We start from the raw sequence: 12,027 nt of genomic DNA, 5'->3' as shown, positions 1-12,027 counted from the left end.
ATCATGGGAGAAATATGGCTTTATCCTGTGAATCAGGTGAATCTGGGACGGGTTTTTTGTGATTCGGGATGAAGATGGATCACTCAGGCATTATATACATATGTGTGTGTGTGTGTGGGGTGGGGTGGTGTGTGTGTGTGGGGTGGGGTGGTATCCTGACCTGTACACTTGTACTGCTATCCTTATGAGGAACAGCAAACTTTAACTTTAGTCCTGTCTTCTTACTTGAGACTTATGACCTAGGTATGATGTTATGGCTAAAATTAGTGCCAATTGTTAGGATTAGGACTAAGACAGATCACACAAGTTTAAAACCTGCCTGAAAGTTTCAAATATTTTTCCACATATAGAGAAGTATTTTGCAGGTTTTCGTCTATAATATTGTAAATACACTCAGTACAATACATACTATTGCACTGCACACTACATGTTAAGACTTTGCTTTTTCTTTAAAATACTCTCTCATTTGTCTGTCTTTCTAATACACACTCCCAACACTTACTTTGTCCATAAGTTTCAATGATGTCTTAACAGATCATTTTTGTTGTGCAAAATCAGTTTATACCACATTTAAACCAGATTTTTCAACTCCCAAACCTGTAAAGCTGTTTCTTGTCTCTTTCCAATCACCATTTCTAAATCAGTGATGCAACTGTCCAAATTTTTAAGTCAAAAAGTTGAAACAGGTTTGCAATTTTTAGTACAAAAAGGGAGTCCAAGGACAAAGATGAAAAGTTTTACCTGTAAACGCCAGATATTGGGTCTGACCAACGCCTCAGACATGACTGCATGTGATGCAGACAAACCCCAACTTCAACGTTGGCTAGGGTTCTCTGTAATCCTTCTTCCTCTGTATACTAGGGATGTACCGATCCAATACTGATATCGGATATCGGCCCAATTCTTACTCAAATAGCTGTATCTTGTATCGGTGAAAAGTCGCGATCTATTTATTTCAATTACACACATACTACGCGATGTGTCAGCAGTGCGCCAGTGAACCTGAACATTTTGCTGGGAGAGCTAACATAGCATGGAGGGAGCTTAATAACAACGAGTCAGCAGTTTGGAGGTAATTCACGCTTGCTACGCCAACAAGTTCTACATGCAATATCTGCAAAATCAATGTGTCGAGGGGTACGATACCACTGCAAAATATAACACAACCAACTTAATCAAGCACCTCCAGCATCATGCCAAAAAACACGATTCCCAGGCTCTTACTCATAGTGACGAGCACTGCTTATTAATTTCACACTGGTATCAGATCAGTATTCGGCATCAACCAATAGGAAAAGCCCAGGTAATGGTATTGGTTTTGTGACTGAAAAGGTCAGATCAGTGCATACCTACTTTATACTGGGCCTATGTGAGTCTATTTCTCAATGTGTGTCCTCCATAAGAAATGGGGGACAAAATTTATATTTCTTGTTTAATGCAAAAATGCATTTCAATGTTCAGTCAAACTTATGATGGTTCAAAAAAAAACATGCCCAGAACAATGCATGTATAAGACACCAGTAAGTATCCCTCTGCTACAGACACAGCAGTTAAGATGTAAGACATTTTTATGTGGCATAATAATAGTGGATTGTGGTCTTTATTTCCTACAGTAGACTGCAGCAGTACACGGCACAGATTAGCTAATATTTCAAGGCTAGTATGGAGAACAGGAATGATCACTGAGATTACAAAACACATAGACATGGAACACATGGAAGACAAGGAATACGAAATCAAGATAATCTACAAAAAAAACTTCAAAGGATTGCAGTTTGCCTGTTCATCAGTCTCAATGCAGACTGCTGGAGACATATCTTTGCTTATCAGCCTGTCATTAAGATAACCAAGTAAAGGTCTCATTTCTTTCCCATATTTACTTTCAGTGTAGAACGAGAAATCAATTAGAAGCTTATAGCAGAACTGGTGGCCAAATCAGTCAGTTTAGACCTTGCTGGGCCCTGTGTATCCATAGGGGTCCGGTGTGACAATTTGCTATGTGAGTTGAGCTTCTCTCTGCTAGGACAATTAAAAGGCCAATCTGCACTCCGGCCATGACAGACATAATATAACACCCCAAACAACAAACACAAACAACCTGAGCAAGGAAGCAACCGAATACCATTTGTTGGAAGTTTCATCAAAATCACCTGCTAGAAAGAGGCTGGATTCATCACTCAACAAGTTAGATCCTTCCTATACTTTAGGAAACTGAAAGTAGTCAAGATGAAAGATAAATCATTATGAAATGAAGGAGTGGGTACACACTTTGTGCAGGAACGCAAAGGACCTGTAATACTCACAATAAGGATCTCATGCCACAGATTGCAGGCAAAGAGGGGTACATATGCATATAGATAAAAAATGCACATAGATAGATAGATAGATAGATAGATAGATAGATAGATAGATAGATAGATAGATAGAGTGGAGTGTGTGTAGGTTAGACACAGTGTGTGTTTTCATGTGTGGAAATGGATGCAGAGTACATACAGAGAAGTGTGGGCATGTGAGCATATGTGTAGGCATGTGAGTGCCAATGCAGGACTGTGTGTATCTGTGTGTGGGCACGTTGGAATCGATCTGCCTGTGTGCAGGGTGTTGTTGGTGCATCTAAGCATGTATATATGGCTTCTTCAGTGCATCCTTAGCTCACCTTCCAGGCAGCAGGTCCTCCAGAGGCCCGAGTGCGTCATCACCTCCTCGTTCTTCTTGCTGGTCTCATTCTCGTTGGTGCTCTTGATCTTGCAGACGCCGCGTGAGTACAGCCAGTAGTCTGTCCCCACGGCGATGGTCATAAGACTGAAGGCGGCGAAGGCCCCTACCGTGGTCAGCAGCATCTGAACTCCGCGGTCAAACACGCCCATGTTGCCACATTCCACGAAAGGGGGGCCCCCTTTCCTCTTGATGTACAGGAAGTAAATATTTGTGAGTTTGCGTCGCCACGCCAGCTCGGAAAACGGGGGGTGGGCAGTGTCGGGTGGACGACGGTAGCGGGGGGCCGCTGGGGGGGCGGGGGAATTAGGGGAGCTCGGGGGAAATCGTATGGTTGGTTTTGGGGTGGGACAGCAAACAGGTGAAAATTAAGATGAGGGGGTTAGGGTTAGGGTGAGGTTTAGGGACAATAGGTGGCTGTTTGGCCCAAAAGACGAGTCAAACAGTCTTTGGCGAGGATGACAGAACTCTCAGCTACAGAGGTTTCCAAATTCTAGTCCTCAAGTGGCAGTAAGTTGCCCTGCTTTGGAAAAAAGTTGACCTAAAAACACAGGCTTCTAGCAGATTCCACAAGAGACCTGGTCTGGGTTCTAGGCCTACTTTGTTGAGTTGGAAGGCCTCTAAATGTCAAACTCTGAAAAAGGCCGAGATAATGAGAAGATGGAGGATTTTGTTCTGTTTCTCTGTCGTTGTCTCAGGCCTGAATTCGGCGCTCTAAGCTGACTAAAGCAGTTACATGTATAACAATCCTCACAGCTTCAACGGTGATGTATGGAATGATGTGCATGTAGCTCTTGATTTTTTCCCACATAGGCCGTCACATAAAGCCTACACTAATTTTTCGGGTCATACATAGACACACACATACACTTGCTCACAGAGCCAAACTTTCACTCACACACACACCTGTACATGGACGAGCACACACATACATGCAGTGTGAATTAATTCATACTGAAAAGGGATGAAGAAACACTGGGGTGTGGGGGTGGAGGGTGGTTAAGACTAACACAGTTGGTGGCCTAATTTCTTTAAAATGGCCCCAAAAAAAGGCAAAAGCAGAGACCTCCAACATATGATGACACAATTCAGGATTAGATCTGACTAACTTGATGTAACCCAGTGGACCAGTGAATTATGGAGGTTCATCTCCATAGCATTTCTGAAGAATCAGGCTATCACATGTATTTTGGAAATAGGGAGACAGGCAAGACAGACAGGCAATGCCCAAAATATGTTGAAAAAAAACAAGGACTGGATGTGCTGAAAGAAATGAAAGAACAAATTCAAACCAGCAGAATCAAACGCTCCCCCAAATCAAGGACAGAATGATAAATAATGCCAAATAATCAGCCGGTACCATGACTGCAATGAAAACCAGCCATTCCTTAAAAGATGAAGGAAAATAAACCAACCAGGGACGATCAACCCGTTTCCCCTAAATTAAAAAAATCAAGCCAAAAAGACGAGGGAAAAATATTAAGTTATGAAAATCAAACGACAGCCTGCTTAGTTTTCCTTTTTTCTAAAATTCTGATCCCCAGTTTCCATATGTGGTCCCTAGACCTTTCTCCGGCGACAGTGGAAATCTGCTATAGGGGGATACAGGCAGCGGTACCGACGGCACACCGCGAAGAGAGGGGCGCATCCAGGCGACGAGTCCGAGCATCACCGGTCATGCAGCCGGTCGCAGGAATGAGGAGGACACGGAGGGATGGACGAAGCTTCCCGGAGCGTTAGAGCCTCTTCCTTCAACATCCAAACGATCCTAGACGGTTATATCACGGCCAACCGGAGCACAACGAGCGCACATACTGTACACACACAGCTATGTACTGTTATCACATAAAAATCATCAAAAGCAATGATTTTTTTTTTTTTTTTTAGCAAAGCCGGCGGTCGTTGGGGACGTGCGCAAAAAATATTAAATTTCAAGCAACACATCAATCCTTGGTTTCCTCGTTTGCCTTCTTCGCAGAGCTGAGATAGAAGTGGAGAGAGGAGAGGAGGAGGAGGGGGTGGATGATGGTTAGAAGCAGAGGATGAAAAAAATCGACACTACCAGAGAGCGAGGAAGAGAGAGAGAGTGAGGGAGATGTTCCGTGCGCATCAGCAGCACTGCAAAAAATGTCCTTTTCAACAAGTCTGTTCATCTCATGCTGATTCTGCTGAAAAGATTTAAAAAAGCACATGTGGCTTCTTGGTGAAAACATTTCACGTGTTCCATCAACTTGTTTGTTGAATTATTTTCTGTAGAGCATTTTTTTCTTGACATTCTTTATCGGAGGAAAGGCAAGGCGACTTTATTTGTATTGTCAAGAAAAGCATTAGAACAATATATAATATATAAAAATAGATTAAATGTATTAATATAGAAATAAACAGAATTACAATAATAATTGAGTTAGCTGTTCAATTGTATTTCCTACAATAAATTCTTAAATTGAGCAACTCTTTGAAGGGAATTCCTCTGCTGGAAATCAAGTCTGGTCATACATTTAGATAACACTAAGAAAAGGAACTGTCCCATCTCTTTTCCCGGTATTTACTAATTACATAGTCCTATCAAGGATACTTGTTAGGAAACTTGTTAGAAAGTCTAAGCATTTTATCTCCCATGGTATACAGAAAAAAACTTCTGGTGGATATATAGAATAATTTATTCATATATTTCTGTTGGCTTGTTATCAACTTTGAAGTTTTAGGGTCTAAAAACACTGGAATAAATTCTGAGGAATGTAACTTTCCTCCCACAGTTAATAAACCGCTGAAAGTATGCCCCGAAAATATAGAGGTTTGACCTCGATGTCAGCAATGGCCCTGTTAAAATGTATTACATTTAACAAAAACAAATAACTTGTTATGGCACATATTTTTGCAGTGCATTTGCCCTAAATTGCTAAAGGAATCTGGGGTTAGATTGTATGATTTATTTTATGTTTTTCAGGGGGCACCAACTGTAGTAATTAAAAAGAATTTGGGCAAGTCTGACTCCATTTCATTAAGCAGCAGGTGTGACTAATGCTAAAAAATAACTCACAAACCCAGTTAAAATCCCATTGGCAGCAAGCTTACTGCCCTGCTGAAGTGTCCTGGAGCAAGGCACTACCTTATGACGTCCGACCTCTTGACCTCCCAATACGAGAACGGGCAAAGAAAGGGACAATTTTCTGACAGGGATCAATAAGGTGTCACATTATTATGATCAGGAAGTTATTATTTTCCAAAAGACTGAGGTGTATTTTAATTTCCTGGTGAGGGAGAGATATGAGACACAAATGATGAAAAGGTTGAGCAGTGAGTATAAAACACTTGAGCGGTTAAGGGCTTAGATGGGTTCAGCAGAAATAGATGGGTTAGGTTGTAAAGCTCAGTGAACCGTGCTCTGTATATTTGACTTTGTCATATGTTTCATATCCCCTCGCCTTGCAGAGAAGGCAATGATTCTGATACTGTCAGAACCACTGAAACATACTTCATATTATATTTAGACACATGTTCCAAATATTATCACAAAGTACAAAACACAATCTATTAATTTTAAAGGTAAAGTATACTTTTATTGGCCAAAAAGTATATGTCAGTGGTGCATGTAGGTGGAAATATAGTACAAACCCCGGAATCTGCGTGTGACAGGCAATTTTTTTGTCTTTTTTTCTAATTATCTGCCAAATGTGGAAAATTATCTTGTTTTGTTTGTGTGTGTTTTATTAGTCACATCCTGTTCATCCTCACAGTGCACCATGGTTACTGCTGCCTCTTCGTGGTGCTGAAATGGACAGCTACTCACAGGATCCAGAAGCACGGCAACTGTCTCCCTCTTGTGATAGGCTGCTCTGTAGCCACATGGTATTTTCATGGGGATTACCAGGGAAATAGACACAGATGCACACACACAAACACACAGATACTCAGTGTAGCGAGCTGGCCTAAAGGTAACAGAAACTGTCTGTGTTTTATTCTGTACCAAAGATGCATTTCTGCGTGATGTTGATGGATGTATCACGTTAATATCTTCATGCAAGTGTTTTAATTGATCACTACTTGGTCAGGTCTTACTTGAAAAGGGAATGTTTAATCTCAAACATAGGGACTAAGCAGGTTATATAAAGATTGAATATGAAGCATTCATGTAGTTATATATCCAGTATCAATGCTGCTTAAGTGTCATTTGTGTCAGGACGTTGAATCACTTGCTTTAGTGTTAGTAGTCTAAATCACAAAAAGGGGTTGCAGTAGAGAAAATGTCATACAATACATGACTAGACATTTTAACAATGACAAATCACAATTTAAGACTGAACTTTTTAGACTTACCATGTTGGATCTTTAAGAATTGTTTACTCTCTTTTCCATTTGGTGTCCCCTCATGTATTGGTAAACATGTGAGCTAAATAATTTTAAAAGTTAATTATGTTTTCTTGCGAGAGTGAACCTCAAAAGGGAAGTCAGAAGGCAACTCAAAATTAGTTTAAAGGGCTACTCTGGCAATTTAATATTGTGCTTCAAAACATTTAGGGGACAAGAGGTGCACATAATAAAGAATGATCAAATGTGAAGAAACAGATGTTGAGATAGATTAAGTTTTAGTCCTAAGCATGGGTCAAACTGCAAAAACAATGGATCCTTATGCCACTAATGTAATCATAAATCACATTTAGAGTGAACTGAATGTGCAGAAAATCCTTATCTAAAGAGAAGGAGTACATGTCGTACTGGCACCAAGAAATAGATTCTTTCAGATAAGATGAGTTCTGATGTTTCAGATGCATGGAGCTCACATCCTACACATACTGCAGCAATGTAGCTGTGGGCTATACAGTACAAAGGCTAACTGACAGAGCTGGTGCGATTCTTACACAACATTTCATGATTTCTAGGTACCAAAGTTCCGATTTTTCACAGCTATCTCTCGCTGCCATTTGCAGCATCTGATATGCAAAGTTGTTCCCTACAGCTTGTAGATACAAAGCTGCTAGTGCTGCTGACCTGAAATAGCAATTCACGAGACTCAGATTAAATGTATAAACCAAGAAGCAAAGGGGTAGCAACTGGTTCAGCCTGTTAATTCATCCATACATGTTTCAAACTATGCCTAAGACGCTACTCGTCTACTGTTAAAGAAACTTGGAACAATGGATTTTGGCATTGTTCTAGCATTTTGAAATTACACTAAGTTGCCTGTTGGGGATGCTGTAATTAAATGTCAAAACTTCAAACTTCGAAAGGCCATAACTGCTGCAGCAGTAGCCTGATCTGGATGTAATGAGGGAGGCTTTGTCTTGTCACTGATTGGCCTAAAGCTGCCTGCACCATTTCGGATGATGAGATTTACAGTGTAACTACTTCGTGCTGTGGTCCACACGCGTCCATACATGCTACTCTCAACGCATGCATCCTCAACATTATTGCAATAGTAACAAACTGTACATTCCGTGCTTTTGTTGTTTGACATTTCTGGCTCGCTTCTGCTAACAATTATCTCCATTTTACCTGATATTCTACAAATTCACCCTTGCATCAGATTATTTATTTGAAATGGATATTTATCAACCTCATAAATGCAAAGATAAAGAACCTGTCTTGGCAAAGGAACACAGATTTGACAGAATACTTTTGACCTTTTGAATTATGAGCTTATTCGCTTTCTTGCAGAGAGAGTGATATGAGAAGATCAATAACCCTCTAAATATGAAGCTACAGCCAAGAGATTAGCTTAGTTTAGCATGAAGACTGAAAACATGGTGAAAGCGCTAGCCTGGCCCAAAGGTAACACAATAATGATCAAATGTGCAAAGAATTTGGGATTTGTTAACCAAGCTTGTTGAAGTGCTCAAAAAAGGTACAGCAGGTATTATAATATTGCGCTATCAATTATTCTGAAAAGACAGGTTTAAGTTCTTTTAAATGACCATTACCTCATTCAGTGACGCAAATCCTTTAGCCTAATAACATTTCAAAAACTGAGTGAATTACAATTACAGTGACTAAACTAAATCTGAAGATTCTAGAAAGACACACAGAATTACGAATATGAACAGCTTCCAAATGAAAGATACAAAAGATCTCCAAAGAAGAGAAGAAGCTGCAGATAGAGTGGGAGGAAGAAAGTGAGAAGAAAGACAGAGAGGGATAGAAACAGAGCCATAGAGAAGAAGAGAGAGGCAGAGTGAACAGTCTGCCATGTTGGCCGCCCTCCCTCCTCCTCCTCTGGGGTCTAGAGGACATGTTTAACATTCTACTCTACTCCTCCTCCTCTCCTCTCATCCAGCCACAGCCTCAAATCCCCGATGCACTCTGGTTACTGATGGCCAGAGACGAGAAGAGAGGCACAGAAATCCCTTAATCATGACCAGGACGCCGTTGTTGCTGCATTGTTGTTGCTGTATTTTATGTGCTCATCTGCAAAAGTGATGTGCCGATGATACATGCAGTTTGTCTCAATGCCAGTATTTTGCATTGTCAAACAAGACAATGCATTCAATGCAGCACCAGAAATCAATCATAAACGAAGATCTTGACATCAATACACTTTCATGTACTTTTTTCAGAAAAAAATAAATTCCACTCATTGTTCAAAACTGAACTCATTGTTCTTTCTTTCTTTCTTTTTAATTGTTCCTTAGTCAGTGGTGACTATCCATAACAACTATCCATGTTGAAATTTAAAGTTCTGGACAATGTAAATCTCAGTGTGTAAAAGGTGACTATCAAGACATGCTGGACACAATCTCTTCCTAAAACACCTCAGGGCCTGGTCACACCAGAAAGTGACAAATGAGCTAAATTCGTTGTGTTGTAAATGTTGTAATCATGACCACCACAAGCTAACACGTTTTCTATTTTTATCTGCATTAATAGTGGTTGTTGACCTTTGCTTCGGATTTTGGATATAGATTCCTGCCAAGTGACTTTGTACCTTTGCTTGTGTTTTTGGGACTAAACAATAAACCTCCTTTTTGTGTGTTATCTGGAGTTGTACATTGTGAGTGCTTTTCCACTGTGTGAGTGAGCCTTGATAGTAAGATCTGGCCACCACAATGGACTCCACCGACAAGTTTTCATTTGGTTAAGTCTCCACTACATTCGCTTATTTTGGGTTTCCCTTAGTTAGCTCTGCACAATCCCCACCTTGACTGGTCTACTGGGACTGTTAAGGGATGGGGGGAGAACTGTTGCACGACCTGTTTCCGGTCTGTATCTGCTGGGGGGTCGGGTCAGATACTTCTATTAAAGACTTTCCGGACCTCTCTAATGTTCCCTCTTGCTACGTGGACTTAAAGGAGGTGTTTAATAAGTCTCACCACCTCACTTCCCCCACACAGAGCCTATAATTGTGCCATTGAGCAGGAGGAGCACTGCCAGAGCCCTGCAAAATGACCTCCAGCAGGCCACAAATGTGCATGTGTCTGCTCAAACGGTCAGAAACAGACTCCATGAGGGTGGTTTGAGGGCACGACGTCCACAGGTGGGGGTTGTGCTTACAGCCCAACACCGTGCAGGACGTTTGGCATTTGCCAGAGAAGATTGGCAAATTCGCCACTGGCGCCCTGTGCTCTTCACAGATGAAAGCAGGTTCACACTGAGCACATGTGACAGACGTGACAGAGTCTGGAGACGCCGTGGAGAACGTTCTGCTGCCTGCAACATCCTCCAGCATGACCGGTTTGGCGGTTCAGCAATGGTGTGGGGTGGCATTTCTTTGGGGGGCCGCACAGCCCTCCATGTGCTCACCAGAGGTAGCCTGACTGCCATTAGGTTGATGCTATTGATGCTATGGACTGGCCCGCCTGTTCCCCAGACCTGAATCCAATTGAGCACATCTGGGACATCATGTCTCGCTCCATCCACCAACGCCACGTTGCACCCCACTGTCCAGGAGTTAGTAGGTGCTTTAGTCCAGGTCTGGGAGGAGATCCCTCCGGAGACCATCTGCCACCTCATCAGGAGCATGCCCAGGCTTTGTAGGGAGGTCACACAGGCACATGGAGGCCACACACACTACTGAGCCTCATTTTGACTTGTTTTAAGGACATTACATCAAAGTTGGATCGGCCTATAGTGTGGTTTTCCACTTTGATTTTGAGTGTGACTCCAAATCCAGACCTCCATGGGTTGATAAATTTGAGTGTTAACCTATAATACTGTCTTAAAATTTTCATTCACAACTGTTAAATATCATTTTATTAAGTTTAGATCATACTATATTCAATTTACATAAGAAACTAATGATGATGTTATTTTATTTTAAATAAATTTAGTCTGCTGCGATGGACTGGCGACCTGTCCAGGGTGTACCCCGCCTTTTGCCCGATGTCATCTGGGATTGGCTCCAGCCCCCCGCGACCCTGTACGCAGGATAAGCGGTTGATGATGATGGATGGATGGCAGAGATACTCACAAGTCTTTGAGCTAGAGTCCAAGTCAAGTCTCAAGTCTCTGAGCTAGAGTCCAAGTCAAGTCTCAAGTCTCTGAGCAAGAGTCAAAGTCAAGTCTCTGAGCAAGAGTCAAAGTCAAGTCTCAAGTCTCTGAGCAAGAGTCAAAGTCAAGTCTCAAGTCTCTCGTGGTTATTACGAATGCTGTATCACTTGCGGCGTTCAATCCAGGTTGCTAATAAAACTTCATAGCTATAAGGAATACTGTTAACCTGTTTTTCATTTACAGAGCACAACCATGTAATGTGCAATGCAATTAATGACAGCTTATTAAATACTGTAAGTCAATAAAACTGTGATGTTGCATAATCAACAATAAATCTGTCTATTTTTAACTTACAGAGCACAACCATGTAGCCTAATGTACAATGTGTCTACAATTAATGACAGCTTATAAACTACTGTAAGTCAACACATCCCCCAGACTCTCAAAACAATAAACTGTAACCTGTTTTTCACAGAGCACAACTATAATGTGCAATGCAATCAATGACAGCTTAAACTACTGTAAGTCAACACACACTACAGACTCTCGAACCAGTGTAATGACTATAACTAAAACTGTAATGTCAGGCGACATTATCAACAATAAACCTGTAACCTCTTTCCAGCCAATGGCAATAATTAATGTGATGGCAGCCAGTAAATGATTACGTTAACCACCACAAGTTTGGCAAGTAAACAAACGCTTGTTCATCTTTTCATAACGAACGACAGTCAGAGTAAACCTCCCGTAGGTCGTAGCGGAAGCTGAAGCAAGCTAACGGTAGATTGCCAATGCTGAGCTAAACATGTTCACTCACCACATATTTGCGTTCAGCGCTTCTTTGTTTGGGTCTTGTTGTATGAAGTTTTAAAGCCAAAGTTTATGATAAAT

At 41.3% G+C, this 12,027-nt stretch overlaps 1 protein-coding gene across 1 annotated transcript in view; it reads right to left on the bottom strand.

Annotated features, from left to right (window-relative positions):
- LOC119898613 (voltage-dependent calcium channel gamma-2 subunit-like) overlaps positions 1-4,746 on the bottom strand; it is a 67,207-nt gene extending 62,461 nt beyond the window's left edge. The window contains exon 1 of the mRNA XM_038712763.1: positions 2,657-4,746. Within this exon, the coding sequence (XP_038568691.1) occupies positions 2,657-2,867 (211 nt within the window). The 5' untranslated portion in view covers positions 2,868-4,746. The remainder of the gene's footprint in view (positions 1-2,656) is intronic.
- Positions 4,747-12,027: the final 7,281 nt, after the last annotated feature.

Source organism: Micropterus salmoides, unplaced genomic scaffold (assembly GCF_014851395.1).
Source record: "Micropterus salmoides isolate LMB-PRFRI ecotype aquatic unplaced genomic scaffold, ASM1485139v1 Ms_hic_scaffold_12, whole genome shotgun sequence".
Taxonomy (NCBI): Eukaryota; Metazoa; Chordata; class Actinopteri; order Centrarchiformes; family Centrarchidae; genus Micropterus; species Micropterus salmoides.
Note: the sequence above shows the minus strand (reverse complement) of the source record. Positions and strands in the feature narration are given on the sequence as shown.